The sequence below is a fragment of the Peromyscus maniculatus genome, chromosome 3, assembly GCF_049852395.1.
Source record: "Peromyscus maniculatus bairdii isolate BWxNUB_F1_BW_parent chromosome 3, HU_Pman_BW_mat_3.1, whole genome shotgun sequence".
Classification (NCBI taxonomy): Eukaryota; Metazoa; Chordata; class Mammalia; order Rodentia; family Cricetidae; genus Peromyscus; species Peromyscus maniculatus.
This window is the reverse complement of record NC_134854.1, coordinates 153,747,191-153,770,082: the sequence shown is the minus strand read 5'-3', so window position 1 is coordinate 153,770,082 and position 22,892 is coordinate 153,747,191. Positions and strand designations below refer to the sequence as shown.

At 36.7% G+C, this 22,892-nt stretch overlaps 2 protein-coding genes and 1 pseudogene across 2 annotated transcripts; 2 read left to right on the top strand and 1 right to left on the bottom strand.

Annotated features, from left to right (window-relative positions):
* Positions 1-3,752: 3,752 nt before the first annotated feature.
* LOC102910331 (taste receptor type 2 member 124-like) lies at positions 3,753-4,682 on the top strand. Its single transcript, XM_006996975.1, has one exon. The coding sequence runs from the start codon at positions 3,753-3,755 to the stop codon at positions 4,680-4,682; it is 930 nt and encodes a 309-aa protein (XP_006997037.1).
* A 5,535-nt stretch (positions 4,683-10,217) lies between these two features.
* On the top strand, positions 10,218-11,204 carry LOC102910005 (taste receptor type 2 member 102-like). Its single transcript, XM_015990187.1, is given in 1 exon segment — positions 10,218-11,204. A coding segment is annotated over 1 exon segment (987 nt).
* Positions 11,205-13,504: 2,300 nt separating this feature from the next.
* On the bottom strand, positions 13,505-14,920 carry LOC102912550 (hsc70-interacting protein pseudogene; annotated as a pseudogene).
* Between the last annotated feature and the right edge of the window lie 7,972 nt (positions 14,921-22,892).

Below are 22,892 nucleotides of genomic sequence, written 5' to 3'. Positions count from 1 at the left end.
ATGAGGAAAACCCCATGAGGCCTCAAGTCTACACAAAGAACTACAGGCAACTGAGGAGAACTGGGAACAGAGGAGGTGGTCTTCCCTAGAGAAGAGTACACTAAATGGTTTTCTAGTACCAAATGGTCAGGCCTGAAAACATCCTTATAAGCAACATTGCATGGATCGAGTAGGTTATACTTAAGAATATATATGTATGGAAATGAGTGCAACAGTCATGTCATGTCCAGAAGGCAGCAGTTCAGAGCACTTTTCCATAGCCTCAGCTCTTACAGGCTTTCTGCCTTCTCTTCCAGAATGTTCCCTAAGCATTGGTCTGGAAAATTCAATAAAGATGTCAAATTTATGGCTAAGTCTTCTATTATTAGCACCTCAAACACTTATATAAATCTCTATTAATTGCTGTCCAATTGTGAAAAGAAGCTTCTCTGATCAAGGTTAAGAGCAACTAGGTTTCTAGATGTAAACATAAACACTCAGAAGACAATTTGACATCATGACCATTTATCAAAAGAAAAATAGTAGGCTCTACCTTAGGACTATGATCTCCCAAGACAGAGTTGTTTTTACCAAAATTACAATACCAGGCATCAGAGTCCATCCCATGGACTAGGGATTTACATTAGTGGTTTTATTCATAAGATAATAGACTCATAAAATCAACTTCTGATGAACAAGAAGATTATTAAATGTAGCTAGGCTTGTTGGAACATTCCTATAATGTCAGCACTTGAGAGCCTGAGGTAAAAAGATCAAGAATTAGAGGACCACCTGGACAACATTGTAAGATATATGATGTGTGGGCTACATAGCAAAGCCCTGTTTCAACAAATTTGACTGTCAATATTCCTTATAAACAAACTTATAATGCATTATTGGCATACTGAATCCAGAAATGCTATAAAGCGTTATACATCATAGCCAACAAAGTTTTTTTCCAACATTGAAAGTTCTATTTACTGTAAGAATATTATTAAGATTTGAAGTAACTTAGTGGTGTATCAAGAAAAAATTAAAGTATAACTGAGGAGACCCTTAATTCATAAAAGGGTCCACTAACAATCTACAGAAAATATCTTATTCTGCTGTGATATACATCATTCTTATTGAAGGGTAATGTTAGATGCATTGTCTGTAGGGGCAATAGTGTAGTAATGCTACTGCTGACACATTTTTAAATTAAAATATAATTACATTACTTCTCCCTTGTCTTTCCTCCCTCCACCACTTATATACCCCCGTGTCCACTTTACATTACATTTTACATAGTCTTCGATTTTTATTTTTACAAATACACACATACACACTCACAGATATATTGATATGTCTATTATTATTTCATGGACTTGTTTGTCAGTGCAAGAAAATTATTCTCTGTGTATAATTTGCACACAAAATCTTAGGAAATACACTAAAATTTACCAGGGTGTTAAGTAAATCTTAAGTGAATGAGAGTAAGAAAATCAAAGCACTTGTCATACATCCTCAATCCAAGGAAAAGAAAGAGTTGGAAATACTCAAAATTTTCATACAACCCCATTCGTATCATTGTCTTCTTTATTGTCATTCAGATATTGAGAAAAGTTTCTGTGTACTTCCATGTTTATAGGAAACCACTCTCATTGTTTTGGTTTATCCTCCCAAAGTTTTTATTTAACAGAATCCTTCTGGGACCATGAACAATGTGTAGCTCAAACTGTAACACAGCCTCTCATCCCTTAACTCATAGCACTCATTATGCCACAAACTCTAGCGTCAGTGGTATTTCCTAATATGTATAGTCTGTGCTGTCCCTTAGGTGACTATTGTGTACAGATTCTGAGTGCCATTAAGCTCTAGGGAATATCACTATTTTTTTCTACTTATAATAGAAAACTCTCATTTGCTCCTAGAACCAAAAGATATAAAATAGTTATTTTCAGGTCTATGAGAATAAAATTAAAAGCTCCAATATTTAATTATTCAGAAGTTATAAATATATAATGCTAAAAAAATTTAGTGTAGAACATTTATTTTTACCTGAGTGGATATAGAACTATCATGAGAAGAGTCTTGGGTTGAGAAGAGAGATGGAAAGGGGATACCTCAGACACCATTATGGGAGCATGAATATTAATATGACAGCATTCTCTGGCTGGAGTGGCACAGGTGGTTGATCCAGACTTTACAAGTGGTACTGGTAGGTGGTTACACTATGTGCCTCTCATGCGCTTACAAGATTGTGGCTTTCTTTAAGGAAAGATCCTAATTTAAAGAGGAACTCCCACTTTACAACCTAAAGGAAATCGCTCTAATAAAACAGGGAAGACATGACACAGCTGAAGATGAGATTGGGAAATGGGAAAAATAATTGTCCCCTCAATGAGATACATGTTGCTTTTTAGGCTGGGATGCCATCGTAGGCTAGTGACATAATTAAGGAAATAATCCTTACAACTACCACAAGTTTTTCTTTTAGCTCTTGTTAACTGTATATAAAAGACACAACTAGTTGAATTCCTTGTCTTCAGTTTGTTTGTTAGGTTTTTGGGACAGTTTAGGGCCATGAATTCTTGTTCCATCCTGTTTGGATTAAGCACTTACAAGCATTTTGAGAATTGCTTTCTGAAGTGTTAGCACCTGACATTTGCAAATATCTTTGAGAATCCCAGTTACTTCACTCATGGCCTAGATTCTTTTCTGAAGCCTTCTCTTCCCATCCCCCTGCTCCTCATGGCTGCTGATATCTGAAGCTCACCTACTCAGCTAGTTGGGCAACCACTTTCTGCTCTCCAATCCCATCATTCCCTTTTGTATCGGACTTTCAACTTCCATGATAATGATATATAAGAATGCAGAAAAGGGACTTTGTCCCCTGGCATTGGAAACAACATAACTACGTTAAATTATAAATCAAATTTAAAAATTAATTATAAATGTCCAAGTGTTTTGTATGCCACCTGACAAAATTTGAGTGATTAATAAAATCCAAAGCTTATCAATTCATAAATTGATAATTTATTAAATGAAAAATTTTCCCATCAGGTGAAATAATGATATATCAGTCAAGGTTAAAACAGTATTTAAAGTATTTTATTAACATGACTTTGGTCCGTATTTTTGAATTCTGCTTTCCGCTTTTCTTCTGAGGCAGAGAGAGTCATTTACTATTTACAACAAATTCCTCTTTCTTTATTTAAAGCCAGATTCCACCCTCAGTGTGGTAAAACTGGGGCCTGAGCTCCAATGGAAATTGAAGTTTTGTGGAAAAACACAGACCTATCACCACATGACTTTTAAGTCTTCAGTTGCTCAAAATACTCTTGAGCATAAAACCATTCTTTAACTTCATATTTGTTGAATCAGAATTTTGTAACATTTGTACTTCAGAACTCAAGTTGGCACAACCAAATTTCCTAAATCGGAAAAGGGTCAGAGATGCAAAAGAGTGGGAAAGAATCTTTCTTGATTTGCACATCAGGAAATGTGAGCTGTCCTTGGTTACTAGGTCATCTGGTGAATATTTCAGCCCATGGCAAACATATAAAACTTTAGCTAGGACTCAGCAGAGAACTTCAGAAAAATATTTCACAAGAATGTGTGCAAATAAAATGTCAAATGGGACATGATTGTCATGCCTTAAAAATCAGAGGTTGGAGAAGGAGCAGGACAGAGAGGAGAAAGAATTTAGCTCCACATTGGACCATACACCAGGCATTTAACCCGCATATGAGGAGCAGTGCTAGTAGACTTTGAGTTTTCTCTGTTTGAACATGGGGCCTGTCCTCCACAGCATCTCCACCACTGCAGTAGTTGCAGAGTTCATTCTGGGGAATCTGAGCAATGGATTGATAGTGCTGAACAACTGCATTGACTGGATCAACAAGAGAGAGCTTTCCCCAGTTAATCAAATCCTCATTATCTTGGCAATTTCCAGAGTTACTTTCCTCTGGGAAACAATATTTATTTGGGTTAAAACCCAATCAATTTCATTTATTACCAGAGAAGAATTAAAAATACTTGCGTTCTGCTGGATACTATCTAGCCACTTCAGTCTCTGGCTTGCCACAGCCCTCAGCATCTTTTATTTACTCAGGATAGCTAGCTTCTCCTGGCGGATCTTTCTCTACTTGAAATGGCGACCTAACCAACTGATTGTGGGGGTGCTGCTGGGAAGCTTGGCCTTCTTGCTTGCAAATCTGATGCAAATGAGCATCTCTCTTGAAGAGAAGTTGAACCAATATGGAAGAAACACAACTGTGAATTCCATGGAGAAAGATTTCACATTATTTTCAGAGTTGATCTTATTCAACATGACTATGTTCTCTGTAATACCATTTTCTTTGGCTTTGGTCTCATTTCTCCTGCTAATATGCTCTTTGTGGAAACATCTCCAGAAGATGCAGCTCAATTACAGAGGACATGGAGACCCCAGTACCAAGGCCCACAGGAATGCCATGAAAATCATATTCTCCTTTCTCCTGCTTTATGCTACTTACGTTCTGTCCCTTCTGATAGCATGGATTACTGAGAAACATCACAGTGAACTGGTTCAAATTATTTGTATGATAACTGGACTCATGTATCCTTCAATACATTCATTAATCTTGGTTCTTGGAAACTCTAAATTAAAGCAGACTTTTCTTTTGATGCTGAGGCATTTGGGATGTAGGCTGAAAGGACAGAATATCCCAACTACTTAAAGCATCCAAACAACATGCTTTGCTGTAAAGAACAAACAAATCTATGAGGCAATAGTTCAAGAACTTTTTTCTTTTGCCATAAACAGTTTATTATTAGTTAGTCTATATCACTGACTAAGGCTCACAGAATTATTTGCATAATATTTGAGAAATTGTTAGTCAAGATTCACTGGAAGTTTATGCAAGTCAGAACAGAGTTCCTCTATAACCATCCTGCCTAGAGACAAATCTCCTAAAAAGGAGTAAATGATAATGGAAGAAAACTAAATCAGTCTGACAGAAGTGCTGGGAAACAGGTATCTGCTTACAAATCTACATTATGGAATCTTGCTTCTGGTTGCTAGGAATACATCTTATTTTAAAGCATATAGCCCCTACCTAGCAAGTATATAGGCTGTAATAGTATATATGCTGTACTCAAAGTAGTAGAATTTGCTTACTTACCTGTTTTACCTACTGTTGTTGTAACAAAATGTCCTAAGTAAAGAAATTTTAGGAAGAAAGTTTTATTTCAGCCCACAAATCAAGGGCATTTTACTCCATTTTCTTGCATCATAACCGCAGTTTTTTTCAAAGTATATATACAATTTTGTCTTACTTAAAAACATTAAAAATTTATGATGAATATTTCTGTATTATCAACAATTTGAAACCTTTTTGAGGAAGTCATTGATTAATAGCCTTATCATTTAGAAACAGCTACAATTACTTATTTATATGGTACTTGTGGACATCAAACCTTTTGGCTGTAAGTGACCAATTTTATATTACACATTGTGGAGTGCACTTGATGTAATTATTTTATTAGATTATGAAGCTGTGTTTAGTTGAATTGAGGACATTGAGTGCAGTTATTTAGAACTGAAATAGAGAAGTTTTGATTTGTTACTTTTACTGATAATTATAGTGTATAAAATGATTAAAAAGTATGGATGTACTGCAATAAAGTTAAAAGATCTTCCTCTATGGATAATTTAAACCAAGAGCAATGTAAATTTGAATTCTCTACTTCTTTCCTATTGAATTCTGTCTAACTCTCTTTGTTTGGTATCTGTCCCTAACAAATGGTCACATTAAATATGTCATGGGGAAGGCATGAGAAACTTTCTCATTGGCAATCTTATCTTAGAGTTTGCAATGATAGTAGTTATTTTACTGACCTCTATTGATTCAGAATAGCCCTGCAAACTACAATCATTTCAATCATGGAGCCTGCATGGGTCTTTGCTAGGTCCTCTGCACATATGTTATGGTTGTTAGCTTGGTGTTTTTGTAGAACTCCTGATAGTGGAACTGGGGTATCTCAGAATCTTTTCTCTGCTCTTGGGACTCTTCCTCCTACTGGGTTGCCTTACCCAGACCTGATATGAGGGTTTGTGGCAAGTCTTATTGTAACTTGTTATGGTGTGTTCAGCTGATATCCCTGGGAGTCTTGCTTTTTTCTGAAGGGCAACAGAGGAGGAGAAGATGCAGGGTAGAGGGGACGTGTGCAGTAAAGAGGAGGTGTGTTGTAGAGAGGAGGTGTGTGTATGGGGTACTGGAAGGAGTGGAGGGAGAGGAAACTGTAGTCAGGATGTATTGTATAAGAGAAGAATTAAAAAAAAAAAAACATACCCATGTGTTACTTCCAACATTTATGTTTGTTTTTTTCACAGTTGCTTTCAATCTGTTGGCTGCTTTCAACAAATAAAAAAGGTTAATATAATTAATTTAAAACTATGGCCTTTCTATTTAATTATGTTGTGCATCTGCATAAATGCAAAATTTACAACAAGCATTTTTAAAATGAACACTATTAGCATATAATGAATATAGCAAAATAAATTTTTTTCTCTGATTATATTGTTGTTGCTGTTCCTGGGTTGTACTGGTAAGTGGTATTCCACAACTGTAATAAATAGTACATTGAAAATAAGTCACTTTACCTTCTGATGACCTATGAATGGTTTTCAACCATTGGCCATTATAAATAAAACTTATTAGTATTCACTATCCTCGACCAGAGATTCTTCAGGTCTGATCTTCATTTTAATTTACTTAAATGCATATAAAGGAACTAACTTTGCTGGCATTTTATTTTCCCTGAAGTGTCAGTCCTTAAGAAGTGCAGTATGTTCATTTGATTCCTTTTAGCTTTGTGTGAGAGCAGGCAACTCACTATCCTTGATATTGGCTACAACCACTTATAGCTGAATATTTATCTAAATGTAATCCAGTTATTCTCAATATGAGATTGCCAGCCACATTATAGAGATGATGGTATCCAGTTTTTACTTATCTTTGATAATCAAACACTATTTGATTTTGAGAAAGAAATTAGCTCTTCCAAAACCAAATGAAATCCATGCTTCTGAAATCCCTGAAATTTTTCCTAATCACAAAATATTCATTTTTTTCTGAGCTTAATTAAAAATAAATGAAGTAGAATGTACTGCTAATATCATCCAAATAAAATGTTTTACTATGGTGTGAGAAAATCCTCAAATATATGGTATCATGTGTTAGTTTAATAACTGTTAACTCTCATTTTGTTTATAAGCAGTTAACTATTATTTTTCTTGGTTACTGTTAAGGAAGAATTCAAATATTAATTCAATGTTTCATTAATTATTATTTATTAATATATTATAGTTATCTTATGATTATTATGTCATAATTATTTATTATAATTATTATTTATTTTAGCTATAATTACTATAATTTATCAATTATTACTAATTTAATATTCCAGCATCACACATAGAAAAACCTGAACAAAATGATGATCAAATTAGTATATTGCATATTTGCTTCAATAACAAGACCTCACATTCCCATTTTGGTTAAATGAAGCATTGTGTTATTTCTGCTTATGTGGTTTGTCTGATAGTCTTGTGACCACAGAAGGGTGTAAGGTGACACATAGTTTTTCCTTGGAACTTGTTTTAGTTCAAGGCAAACTGGGAATTCCCTAAGGGCTTCAGCTTATTTGGAAGCAACATGATATGCCCACAGCATATAATTGATGTAAAATTTCACAGAACAATGTGTAAATTTAAGAGGGATAGCAGAATTCTCAGAAATGCTTTTCTCATAACCCTACAGTAACTAGAATGCTAGTATTCAGTCTCAACTCTTTACTCTTTTTTTATTTGTTTGTTTTTGCTTTTTGGTTTTTCTACACAGGATTTATCTGTGTAACAGCCCTAGCTGTCCTGGAACTTGATTTTGTAGATGCTGCTGGCCTTGAACTCACAAAGACCTGCCCACTTCTGCCTCCCAAGTGCTGACATTAAAGGCTTGTACCACCATGCCGCACAGACTCAAGTTTTTATCATAACTTTTATGCTGCTTACAAGCCACATCTCATCCCCTAATAATCCTAGTTCTTTCCTAAGACTTAAAAGAATATAAACAGGAGAAACATCCATAAATATAAAAATAAAGTAGTTACTTTGAGTTCATAGAAGGTCTTATTCTATGAAGAACAAGTACAATGAATGTAAAAAACAGAAGTTTAAACAAAAAACATTCATACCCAGTCCAAATCCCCTTCCCAAAATTTCAAAGACATAAGATGATAAACATTAAAGCTTGACATAATAAGTGCAAGAAATGTGAAAAAGTGTTCACTGGTCCATGTTGCATTCAAATATATAAAATCTACACAGTGCATAGAAAAATCTATGATTGTAAATAATATGTTAAAATCTTAAGTAATTCAGTTTATTTCAAACACAATTTATATATACATACACACACATCAGGGGCTGGAGTAGGGTTTCAGCAGTTAAAAGTACTTGCTGCTCTTACAGGGGACCCAGTTTCAATTCCCAGTGTCATATTGTGGTGTATAACCACTTGTAGCTCCAATTCCAGAGGATACAATGCTCTCTTTTGACTGCTTCAGGCAACAGTCATGCATGTGGTATACATACAGACACTCAGCCAAAACATTTAAACCTATAGAAGAAAATAAGTAAATCTAAACAATTTTTAAATACATATCACTATACAATATATAAACCAATTTTTATAGATTTTTTTACTTTATTATAATTTTATTTGTTTATTTAAAACCTTTTTACTCTTTGAAAGTATCATACATTTATACTGTGTATACTGATCATATTGATGCATCACTACCTCCCATCAACTTCCCCTAGTGCACTCCACAATATTTCCTTCCCAACTTCATATTTTACTTATACATTTTTGTTATTAATAATTCCCAACATCCAGTTAGTGGTACCCATACACACATAAATAAATTGTAGTCTGATAATGCATAGAAAACCTTCTAATGCCCATGTCTCCAAAGGAAGCTGACTCTACCTACTTTGATGGACATCAACTTACAAAACTCTTCTAATATAAATGGGAATTCAGATTCTCTACCCCACCTGTGCTAGAGTTTTGACTAGCTTGATCTTGTGGAGATCTTGTGCAGGCAACTGCAACTTCTGTGAGTTGATGCATACAACATCCATATTATATCTAGGTATTGGCATCTCACAGCTCTCTCTTCATCCATCCCTCTTTTATGAAGTTTCCTGAGCTTTGAGAGGTTGGAGGTTGATAAACAAGACCCACTTACTGATGAACACTCTCCTACCCTATTACTTAGACTATCTCTTCTACCTCCCCAATCCCAAATAACTAACCTTCCTGCACCTGGATTTTAACTTCCTTGATGTATATGACTAAGACTATGGAAAAGGGATAGTAAAGATGATGTAATTATATTAATGGTAAATATCTTAATGCTCTGTAAATCACCTGATCAAATGTATATGACTAATAAAACATAGAGCTTTTAAAATCATGAGTCATGTATTTATGAAATGAAGTATTTTCCTCATAAAGCAATGAAGCTACACATTTTCTATAGTCAAGATAAAATAGTATTGCAAGTATTTTGTTAAAATGAATATCAAATTAGCCATTTTTATTAAGGCTATATATTTCCAGATTTTTGCTGATTCTCTTGAGAGAGAGCGAGAGCGAGAGCGAGAGCGAGAGCGAGAGCGAGAGCGAGAGAGAGAGAGAGAGAGAGAGAGAGAGAGAGAGAGAGAGAGAGAGAGAGAGAGAAATTGACTCTTCACATGAATATCTATTTCTTTGGTTGCCATCTTCCACTTTGTGATAAAACCATGAAGCCTGAGCTCCAGGGAAAACTGTCTTATGAAAGAACACAAACCAGTCTCTGCATTTTCCCTAAGTCCTCATTAGCAAGGCTGTAGAGCAGAAGACTTCATTAAGCTTCATATTGTAACACTGTAACCCATGAACTTAGATTAGAACTCAGGGAGCCCAACCAAATTCCCTTAAGCCAGAACAAGGTGAAAGTGCAAAACAGTGTAAAAGAATATATCTTGATTTGCATATCAGCAAATATGAGTTTGCCTTCTTTTCTGAATAGAACTTTAAAAAAATAACAAGAACAATGTGCAGATTAAATACCAAACAGGAAATGTTCAGCTTCCTGTATAGCCAGAGATTTCAGAAGGAGCAGGACAAAGGGAAGAAAGAATTTAACTGAACATTGGACCACAAATGGGGCACTTGGTTAGCACATGGTGAGTAGTGCTGTTACATAACCAGCTTTCTCTGAACATGGAACCTGTCCTGCATAGCTTTGCCACTATAGTAATAGTGGCAGAGTTCATTTTTGGGAATCTGAGCAATGGGTTCATTGTGCTATCAAACTTCTTGGTCTGTGTCACTAAACAAAAGCTTTCCTCAATGGATAAAATACTTCTTACATTGGCAATTTCAAGAATTACTGTTATCTGGGAAATATATATTTGGTTTAACATTATATGTGATCCATCTTTATTTATGATTGGAATAGAATTACAAATTCTTTATTATAGCTGGATGCTTTCCAGCCACTTCAGCCTCTGGCTTGCCACAGCCCTCAGCATTTTTTATTTACTCAGAATAGCTAACTTCTCCTGGCGGATCTTTCTCTACTTGAAATGGAGACTTAATCAACTGATTGTGGGGGTGCTGCTGGGAAGCTTGGCCTTCTTGCTTGTAAATCTGATGAAAGCTGGCATCATTCTTGAAGAGAGTTTCCATCATTATGGAGGAAATGCAACTGTGAATTCCTTGGGATTTCCTCTGTTTTCAGAGCTGACCTTATTCAACATGACTATGTTCTCTGTAATACCATTTTCTTTGGCTTTGGTATCCTTTCTCCTGCTAATATTCTCCTTGTGGAAACATCTCCAGAAGATGCAGCTCAATTCCAGAGGACATGGAGACCCCAGTACCAAAGCCCACAGGAATGCCATGAAAATTATAGTTTCCTTTCTCCTGCTTTATGCTACTTACTTTCTATCCCTTCTGATAGCATGGATTACTGAGAAACATCACAGTGAACTGGTTCCCATTATTTGTATGATTACTGCACTCATGTATCCTTCAATACATTCATTAATCTTAATTCTAGGAAACTCTAAATTAAAGCAGACTTTTCTTTTGATGCTGAGGCATTTGGGATATAGGCTGAAAGGACAGAATACCCCAACTACATAAGGTATTGAGACAACATACTAGCATGTGTTCTAGATAATAAAGAAATCTATGAGGAGGCAGTCTGAGGACATTTTATTCCTATCTTCAAAATGAAAGTATTCAGTTAAGGAATCTGAAGACCATTGGACAAATGAGACATCTGAGGAAAAAGGATGAATCGTCTGGAGAAAATGTCCCAAGAAATGGAGTAAATTGCCCTATTGGTATATCACATTTCCAACAGGATAAGATTTTATAAATCTTCCCAAATGTTGATTTCTGCTATGCTCTACAGACACATAACACAAATGGTCTTTTTATAGTCCCAGTTCAATTAAAAATTAAAGCTGGTTTTGGAATTAGGGTGTGGCTCTCTCCTTCTCTAAATCCAAGCATGCTTGTTGAAAAGAAAGTCCAAAATCTCTGTCTTATGACAGAAGAACTACACGACATAGAACCAAAATTAAGGGACTATTCTATTGCTACTAATATCATGATCCTTTGGTTTTATTTGGACTTTTAAAAACTTTTCTTTTTCTTTTTTTTCCAGTTTTAAACCATTTTTTATTTTAGAACCTAAGGAATATTAACCACATATCTTTAAGCAGAAAACCCCTCTATCTTCTTATAGTATTTTTCTTATAGTATCTTTAGTGAAAAAAAAAAAACAAAGAATACTTCTGGTGTAGAAATGATACTGAGTCTTTATGAAAAAAAGAAGACTGTATTTTTTTTAATCTATGGAACTCAGAAGTCTAAAAGCAAAGGACAGTTATCAGAAGAGCAATTTCACCCATTTATGGTAATATTTGCAATATTAGAATATAATTAGGTCATGTATAGTCAGACTACAAAAGAAACTGATCTTCAGGAAAGCACAGCACACCATGGAAATTTTATGAAAGAACACACTTGAACAAAAAGAACACCGTGCAAACTTCAAATTTAAGATTATGTGTTGCTGGAGGGCTTCTCTCCAGGTTCCACTAAGCCCCGCAGTCCCACAATCCACGTATAAAGTAATCACTCAGACACTTATATTACTTATAAACTGTATGGCCGTGGCAGGCTTCTTGTTAACTGTTCTTTTATCTTAAATTAAACCATTTTTATAAATCTATACCTTGCCACGTGGCTGGTGGCTTACCGGCGTCTTTACATGTTGCTTGTCCTGGCAGTGGCTGCAGTGTCTCCTCCTCCTTTTTTCTGTTTCCCCAATTCTCCTTTCTCCTTGTCCCACCTATACTTCTTGTCTGGTCACTGGCCATCAGTGTTTTATTTATATAGAGCGATATCCACAACAATTATGGGATGAATGTCTCTCAAGGACTTTAAACGCATGCTCTGTTCAAATACAGCTTTTTCTTACATGTAACAAGATGCATCTGTGTCTGCTGTATGAAGCAGTTAAACCTGCACAGACATATGATTTCAGACATGTGCTAATTTAAATATGCACTCTACATATCATTTTTCTTCATCTTTGCAGCAGAAGGAAGGGGAGAAAACAGGCATTAAATACATCACAGTACTTAAGAGCTAAATAGGACAAATGAATCTTTTATCATACGTAAACAATTTAAACTCTTCAAAATATAAAGATGTATACTTCAACATGAACTCTAAATTCGCAATTGTTTCTCAATTTCATAAGCATACCTAAAACCAAAGTGAATCCCTCCTTCCAATGTCTTTTGATATGATAGGAGTTCATAAGTGTAGAATTTTAATATTTAAACAAGCAACCCCATGTCCAAGTACAATACCACAGCTGTTACAGGTATGACCTTACAATTACCATATGTACCACATATGAAATTAAACTAGCAATAAATATGCTTCCACAATTACACTGTGAATAATAGAACTGATGATGTTAGTGAAAAAACACTATCATAGCTCAAGAAGATTAAGAGAAGGACAAGCGGACGGGTATTCTCTAATAGGAAAGGTCATTTTTGGCAGAAGCACAGAAAGCACTCTTTTTCCTCGATGTGGGAATGCTATGGAACATTTATTTGAAACAATGACAATGGCAGAACTAGATATTCTAACTTCACTGTAACACTTAAAATATTACAAACAAAGATCGCTGCTGCAGCACAGTATAAGATTTCAATGGAGCTTACACAAGGTCAAATGAAACCTAGGACTTGATGCTGCTCTGTCCAACACTTCAGTCCTATCCAAGTCAGATTCAAATATTGGTGGTCCCAAGAGATTCACTGAAATAGATCATTTTGAAATAAAACATTAAAAAAAGACAAATCAAGATGCTTCAGTAACCATATGTCCAACTCACATATGTCAACTTAAATGGGTTCTATTTGCTTCCCACTAACTAATCTTTATTTCCATTCATGAGAGCAGTAAGTCGACCATATTCAGCTTCCTTGCCCAGTAATTCAAAAGAAAAACCCAAAAAGATTAGTAAAGAAAAATGTAGGAATTAACACCCCCTAAATTTTTTAAAAATATGTTTAAGGTTGAAAAGTGTTTCAGGTTTGTACTTCCTAGTAGGAAAACATTATCTGAATGAAGACCCTAATGGCAAACCACTGTAAAATGCTTCAGCTGCAGTTGATGCAGACGGGTAGGGATAATCTTCGAAGCACCCTAGCTCTCCCGATGAGGTCAGAGGTACACTGGTTTGTATTATTGCAACATCCAGTAAGTGAGCTAAGCAGCTCTTCATTCAGCAAGGGCTCTGTTTAACATTACGCTTGACCTCCAAACTTGGCTGACAATTTACTGATGAGATTCATAACCTTTGGGTTGCTCTGATATTTTGACATATTCGCTGGGTTCTGGGCCACATCCTGGAAAGCCACCATGACTTCTGGATCCTGCATGGCTGCAAGAACCTCTGGATCACTGAGGATTTCATTGAGTCCAGGCATTCCTGCCATTCCAGGTATGCCAGCGCCCATTCCAGGCATTCCTCCAGGGAAATTACCAGGCATACCCCCAGGAAAACCACCTGGAAAAGAGCCATATTGAGCTCCGGACTGTCTTCTGGCTGCTTCTTCCCTCTGGGCTCTCTGATGCTCTTCTCGAGCCTTCTTCACCCTTTCTATCCTTTCTTTTATCTCTTGCTCTTCACGCTTTCGCTCGTATTTTCTCCGATGTTCAGCAATTTTTTGAGCCCCAAGTTGAATCTCTTTCAGCATTGCACTGGCATCCTCATCATAATCCAGTTTACAGGCAAGGGCAAGATCCTGAGCTGCTTCTTCCCAGTGACCTAGAAGTCTGTGTGCTTTCCCTCGCCATTTGTACGGCTGAGCTGAATCAGGGTTTATTTCAATGGCTCTGTCACAGTCTCGGATGGCAGCGTTTGGCTTCTGTAACTTGATGAACACACTGACTCCCTTGGCATATAGGATTTCCCAGCTAGGATTTAGCTTGATGGCATCAGTTGGCAGCCCCCTTCTTTTCATTTGCTTGATCCATCATCTCCTCAGTGATCTCTGCATTATCATCTCCCATCTCTTGAGGGGCATCAGTGTCTGGCTCAATTACACCCTCACAGTCAATTTCTAGATCACTCTCCTCACTTGACAGTTCATCTGTCTTTATGTTTTCCTCTGTCTTAGTGTCTCTTTTTTCTTCCTTGGTATTTTCTTCTGACTTAGTTGTATGAGTAGCAGGTGGTACTTTACCCCCCATGCTCTCCACCCACTCCCTCAGGAAATGCATTTCTTCGGTGTGCAGGATACTCGGATCCTGCTTACACATCTTCACGAGCAGGGATCCATGGTCAGGAGGCAGGAGGCAGTGGGCAGCAGTGGAGACCCGAGGCCAGGCCGGGGCGGCTCAACGTGACCAAGTAGAAGGGGACACGAGGCAGAACAGACTAGAACCTCCCCGGCCACTGGCTCCTCCCCACAACAGCCTCGTGACCCCGGTCCTTAGCTCGCTAATTCCTACTCCCTCTGCCTCTGGACTTGTACACCACCTAGAACCTTCTAGAAGTGTAGCTGTCCATGATATTGCCCGCTTCTAGACCTGAACATTCTTACTCATATTCTTTCCTCTGATCTAGCTCCTGGGAATAGATGAAGGACCTCGTGTGTGTGCTTCCGAGAGGGAGACAGGGAGGCACTTTTAAAAACTTTTCTTAAGGAATAATATTATATCAAAATTTATAAGATATATATATATAAATAAAACTTTCTGCCATGATATTAATGGTCATATAGGGTACTGACTAATTCTAGAAAAAAGCTTCATCTAGCTTCCTATACATGATTTTAGGTTTGACTCTCTCTCAGGTAAGTAGGAATTAATTTTTTGTACTAATGATGCATATAATAAATTATGGTCCCTTTTTAACCTCTCCCAGATCTGCTGCATATGACATTTAAAATGTTTGTTTTCTGCAGTGAACCATGTCCATGCCTAACATTGACTTTTGAAGTCTCCAAAAGGAGGATGGGGCCCCCACAATGACAATTCCATCTGGACTTAGTAAAGTCACTAAACTGACAAACATCACCTAAAGATCGACTTTGTGCTACACAAACTGTCCAGGACAATTTCAAGGTGGCTAGCTTAGATGGTCCAGCCTAACAGACTACTGTAGCCAGGACTTGAGACAAATCCTGAACTTTCCTATTACACAGAGACATAACAAATGATACAGCTAAGTCTCCCAGGACTTGACAATTATTCCAGTTTTTTCAGGGTCCTCTAAAGATGCCATCACCCCCAGACAGCAGGAAGTAATTTTAAGAATTTGACACTCATATCCCCAAGAGATAGGATTGTGATTATTGGTTGTTCTGTGGGTTATGGATATTTGTCATCACTTAGTAGGCTTGGTTACAAGTTGTTATTGGTAGTGATCAGGAAAAAAGCTGAACAAAGGAGATTAGACTCAGAGATCTTGTTCTAAAAAGAAAAAGGGGAGATAAAGAAATAAGATAAAACGGTAGATTACTGAATCTACTTTTAAACCAAAAACACAACTACTAGCCTTAAATATTTTACATTGGCATGGCTTTTTTATATTGATACAAATTTGAGGTTATTTTTGTTATACTGTATATATGTTATAGAAATGATAGGACAAAAAGGTAGATTATTGAATCTATTTTTAATTCAAAAAAGCAACTACTAGTTTTAAATATTTTACATTGATATGGATTTTTATATACTGATACAAATTTAAGGTTATTTTTGTTAGAACATTGTAGTGGGTAGCCATTCCAGCTTGGATCTGGAAGTTCCAACCCCCATTGAGACTCTGGCAACTGTCACGCCTATGAGGCGGGGCGAGGGGAGGTGCTGGAAACCCGAGAGCTGGATGGGCGAGCACTCTCTCTGGGTGCTCTCTCTGCGCCTGGACCCTGGACGGTGGAGATTGACTGTGCAGAGCTCCAGAGAACACTGCTGGATTGCGATACACCTTCCCCAGACCCCCACAACCTATCCATTCCTTCATTTGTAAGTCATCCACTAAATAAATCTTCCTTTTAACTATGTGGAGTGGCCTTTATAATTCCACCAATAGAACATACTATATATACATTCGTATTCTTGTTCAAGGTCTTGTATCAATACAGCTCATCTAACAAGGTAATGTAAATTTCTAGCCCTTGAAAGTTATTATTAAAAACTATTTAGGATAATAAGGAAATGCAGCTTAGTAATTAGTTACTTATCACAATCAAACTTGTAGTCAGGTTAGGTATGTTTTCAAGGTCAAACAAAGATATAATTTAGATATGCAAGTGATCTTCAAACACTTCAGAGATCTACAGAATAAGAACTTTAAAAAGTTTTGCCGGGCGGTGGTGGCGCACGCCTTTAATCCCAGCACTCGGGAGGCAGAGCCAGGTGGATCTCTGTGAGTTGGAGGCCAGCCTGGGCTACCAAGTGAGCTCCAGGAAAGGTGCAAAGCTACACTGAGAAACCCTGTCTCGAAAAAAAAAAAGTTTTAATATAATAAGGTTTTTTTTTATGACAATGAGACATGTCTACCCCAGGCAGCACCAATCCACTTCAGAGAAAATGATGGGCATAGAAAAATCTCCATGTGGAGTTTACTTTCTTTGTGGCAAAAGTTATCTATTTTGTAAGAAAGTGTCCTTGCCTCAGGTGCTGACAGTATGCTGTCCAAATTGAACGAGCAAGATATAAAAAAAATGACTCCCAATCCTTGCCAAGACAAGGCAGGACAGTCCTTGAAAAATACTGCTTCACAGAGAAGTCCATCAGATATTCTAGGCTGAAGATGGATACCCCAACATTGCGGAGAAATTTGGGGTGACTGTCCAGGCAGCCAGTTGTTTCTGTCATTTCTTAATTTTGGAAGTGGTTTGCTCTGTACTTCCTGTTTACTCTGGTAATATTATATCATTCTCATGTCTCTGATGGATTTGAAGACTAGATAGTTATAGTTTTCCTTGTTACCAGACTCAGAAAATAAACTCATAAAATAGGTATAAAGTATATAAGGTTGAGAGACATAAAGTGAAAGTTTTGGGTTGGTAATGAAAGTTAGGATAGCAAGTAAATTAGGCACAATACTTTGTACTCACCACGATAGGATAGATAATGCAATATTTTCTTTGAATTTGTCACATGCTAATAGATTAGACATTGTTAATGTAATTATTTCCTTTATATATTTGTGTATAACTATTGTACTTATTGTGTATAATTTTTCTATGTTAGTTAAAAACTTCACTGTTTATTTAGACAAGAGGGGGAAATGTGTGAATGTGTGATTTTTTTGTGTGTGTGTTCTGACAAATAAAGCTTGCCTGGATATCAGAGGGCAGAGCTAGCCACTAGTTAACCATGGAAGCTGGAAAGTTGTGGCTCACACCTTTAATCTCAGCAGTTGGGAGGCTCAAGCCTAAAATTCCAGCACCCAGGAGGTGGAGAGAAGTGACAAGGTGGGGCAGAGACAGGATTTCTGCCCTTTTGGTCAGAGGATCTTGAGAGGTAAGAAGTCATTTGCCTCCTTTGATCCTTTCAGGTTATTAGTCCGATATCTGATTCCTGGTATTTATTGATAAGACTAATTGGGTTCATGCTTTGACACCAAAATGCCACCCCAGCAGTTCTTCACAGCACTCTCCCCCTCTCTCCTGAAAGCTGATCACTCATATTCTCATCCCCATCTGCCCTCCATTCACTCAGAAAATTTTATAGTGCACATACTATACTTGGATGAAGTATAGTTTGGCTATGAGAAAAACTGCATGAATTTCATGAAGAATCCTAACAAGGAAATCTTTAGCAAATAACATGTTTACTAGTATTAAATCATCTTTGTGAGTTTTTCACAAAAATAATTGAGTCTTCATGAATCAGATAAACATAAGGCTTTTTTTGTTGTTTTTTTTGAGGGAGGGTCTCACGGGTCCTAGAATGGCCTTGAATTTGTTTATACTTGAGGATGATATTAAAATTATGAATTATCTGCTGCCTCCTTCCAACTTCTGTTAATAGAGGCATGTGCCACTGTGCCCAGTTTTTGTGGCCTTGGTTCAAACCCCAGACTCCATACATTGCAAACAAGTACTTTAGCAACTGAGCCATATATCCAGTCCCCAAACACAGTTTTATAGATGAATATATAAAATAACTGTTTTGGGACATTATCTTACAGATACTGGATGTTTTGCAGAGCATATTTGCAACCTTTTTCATAGTGGAATTTGTAATGGGAAATTTAGGAAATGGATTCATAGCCCTGGTGAACTGCATGTAGAGAAGGAAGTTCTCTACATTGAGTCTAATCCTCACTGCTCTGGCCATCTCCAGGACTAGTTTACTCTGGTTGGTATTGCTAAATTGGTTTGTGTCAGTGCTCTACCCAGATTTATTGGCAATTGAAAAAGTCCTGAGAATTATTTACATCACCTGGATGGTGAGCAATCTTTTCAGCACTTGGCTTGCCACATGCCTCAGCATCTTTTCTTTTCTCAAAGTAGCCAATCTTTCAAACTCCCTTGTTCTTTGCCTAAAGTGGGGAGTTAAAGAAATGATTTTAGTGACTTTGCTGATATCTCTGCCCCTCTTGTTTTTAAATATTATCATTTTGAACACACGTGTTGATATCTGGATTGGTAGATCTAAAAGAAACACTTCTAATGTAAAGAACCATCCACAATTTTCCAAACTCTTTTTAGTTCCCAACTTCATTCTCATCCCCTTCACTGTGACCCTGGTCACTTTCCTTATCCTCATCTTCTCCCTGTGGAGACATCAGAAGAACATGCAGATCAAGGCCCATGGATTCAGAGATGTCAGCACCATAGCCCATGTCAAGGCCCTGCAAATGTTGATTGTCTTTCTCTTCCTGTACATCGTTTTCTTTCTGTCAATTCTGACACAACTTTGGAAGTTTGGATCTCTGATCATTCATTTTGGACAGGCCTGTATGCTAGCTTTTCCTTCTGTGCACTTGTGTATGCTGATTTTGGAGGACAAGAGGCTGTGGCAGGTCGTTCTTGTGGCAGAGGTACTGCCAACCCAATGATGTGGATCCTGGAGATTCCCAGAACATTATGTGGATCATTTTGAATATTTTAAGTGGAGCTGACTTCAGAAGATATTCTTATATTTATGAATTTGTAATTTTAAAACTATTCTGCTTTTATAAACTTCGTGAGTTTTAAGAAGTATGCTTGCAATAAAAATGGTGCTAAACATGGGAAACCCTTAGGTTTCTGTGTTTGGAAACTTCTGCTGAAAAAGACATCAATGCAGACTACCGGGATGTGCGACAGCTTCATCATAGCTAATAGTGGGAATTTGTGTCAATTTTTAGCCTATTGCAAGTTTTAAAATGGGAAATCTAAAATGTGTAAGAATGTGTGTTTATAATCATGTGAGGCATAGTGAAGAAAATAATACCTTATAATTTATAATATTCTAAATGTAGAAGATGTACATATATATTAGATGAGAAACAAGAAAAATATAGACTCTATGCCAAATTGATCACATTAAAAATGAGACCCAATACTAATTATGAAATCCTCATGCATGAACCTAAATTATTTTCATATTATTATTTATACTTACTCATGCTTCTCACTTGAATGTTCATTTTATTATCCAATGTAGTTCTCAAATGTATACCAGCATCCATTTACTTTAATGTAAAAGAGCACAAAGCCATTCCTTTAACAGTATTTTAATTGTGTATAACAATGGGATGTTGTTTCATCATATTAATGTTAGTATAAAGCTGTATGGGCAAATGTAGGGCAGAAAACAACTAGATCATCATATGAAAAACTTTTCATAAAAGCTGATTTATGAGCTCAAACAAAGCATTAACATGGACATTTGTCAGGCTTAAGTTAAAATGATTGTGCCAATTCTCACAGCATAAAACAAAATTAACCTTCCCTGCTCATACTAATTTGTGTCAGACATTTGGAAAGAGCAGAGACAAAACAACCTAATGCAGCTAGGTAATGAAATAACTCTAAATTAAAAGCATTAGTTTTTTGAGTAAATTTCATCTCTGTAAGTGGAAGGCTTCCTGTTGTCCTATCAATAATGGCAAGACAGACTTATGTTAGAGACAACATTAAAATACTTTTAAAATTTATGTTCACAGATAATTTAGTTGTACTATGCTTATCTTTTCTGAGAAAAGTTATGATAAAAACTGTCAAATATATATTATTTATTTAGAAGGTTACATGGTTCTGTCTCCTCTGACCAATTAAAATGACAATACACCTCCCATCCCACCCCATTTACCTTCTACTCCCTCTCCACATCCACTCATCCTCTTTCCCCATTCAGAAAGGGTGAGGCCTCCTATGGTAGGCAACAAAGCATGGCATATCAAATTGAGGCAGGATCAAGCTCCTCCCCCCTGCCCTGCATCAAAACTGAGTAAGGCATCCCACCATAGAGAATAGGTTCCAAAAAGCCAACTCATGTAGTAGGGACAGGTCCAGAGGATGGAGGGGAAACTGTGGTTGATATGTAAAATAAATAAAATATTAGTAAAAAACTGAAATAAAAATAGAAAGAAATGTTGAAGAAAGTTTACAGCTTAAAAGGCAGCATCAACTTAGATTTTGATTCATAGTAATATACCTTTTGTGTTTTGGGGTTATTGATTATAAATGAAAACTTTCCTTTATCAAAGAAAAAATTAAAATGCTAAAAATGACAATAAACATTAAGAGTTGTGTAGTTAAAATGACAAAAGATATTCTATATTATTTGAAGTTCTTATGAAGGTGTTGTTTCCTTGATTTTTTCCTCAGTCTATTTATCATCTATATATAGAAAAGCGGTACTGATTTTTGTGAGTTAATGTTGTATCCAGCTACTTTGCTGAAAGTGTTTATCAGCTGTAGGAGTTTCCCAATAAAAATTTTAGCATCACTTATATATACTATCATATCTTTTGATATAAAGATACTTTCATTTCTTCCTTTCCTATTTGTTTCCCATTGGCCTCCTTCAGTTGTCTTATTGTTCTAGCTGAGACTTCATGTACTATATTGAATAAGTATGGGGGGAGTGGACAACATTTTCTTGTTTCTGATTTGACTGGAATTTCTTTGAGTTTCTATTGATTTCAGTTGATGTTGGCTATGGGCTTACTGTAAGCTATCTTTATTATGTTGAGCAATGTCCTGTATGTCCCTAATTTCTCTAGGACTTTTTAATTTTTTTTCAAGACAGGGCTTCTCTGTGTAGTTTTGGTGCCTGTCCTGGATCTCGCTCTGTAGACCAGGCTGGCCTTGAACTCACAGAGATTCACCTGGCTCTACCTCCCAAGTACTGGGATTAAAGCAGTGTACCACCACTGCCCAGCCTCTCCAGGACTTTTATGATTATAGTATGTTGGATTTTGCAAAAGTCCTTTACTTCATCTAATGAGATGAACATGTGTTTTTGTCTTTTAGTCTTTTTATATGGTATATTACATTTATTGATTTACATATGATGAACCATCCCTTAATCTCTGGGATAAAGCCTGCTTGATCATGGTGAATGATCCTTCTGATGTGTTCTTGGATTCAGTTTGCAAGTATTTTATTGAGAAGCTTTTATCTATGTTCTGGCACAGACATATCTAATGGGAATGGTAGAAGTCATAAGGCCAGCACAGCTGCTTGACCAAGATCCAGCAAAGCTGAGTCACATGATCACTGCTGTGCCACTGTTGGTTATCAAATTTACCTGTTGTATACTTTGGGGACTTTTAATATTTGTACAATTTGGGGATATTGAATTGATGGGAAATTTCTTATGAATCATTTATGACTTCTCCCAGGAGTAATGCTTTTAAGCTTCCTTGGGAAAGTTCTGAACATAACACCCACCACTTGTTTTAGGGAGATACCCTTATCTACTTGAAGGTCTTCCTTATGCCTTGGAGGTTGTGATACACATAAAGGGTTTCTTTATGAGGTTATGAGATATTCTTGAAATATCTGTCCCTGTACTTAGTCAGGAACAAGATAATCTAAACAAAGTAAGCACAGTTCAGCTGAGATTCATTCTGGATGAGGACACAGAAGCTTCCAGTCTGAGGAGACAAGACCAGCTGAGGATCAAGCGAGGTGAGATAGCTGTGGCTTGTTCTGTCTCTCTGATCTACCAGCATGGACCCCAATAACTCGCCTCGGGTTTGATTTTATTAATAAGAACTTTTAAGATTCCTGCTACAGCCAAGTTCTGTCATCACCTCAGAATGGAACCAACCCCCATGGA

Excerpts from the sequence above, each read along its gene's own strand:
- LOC102910331 (XM_006996975.1), top strand. The coding sequence starts at position 3,753 with ATGGGGCCTGTCCTCCACAGCATCTCCACCACTGCAGTAGTTGCAGAG.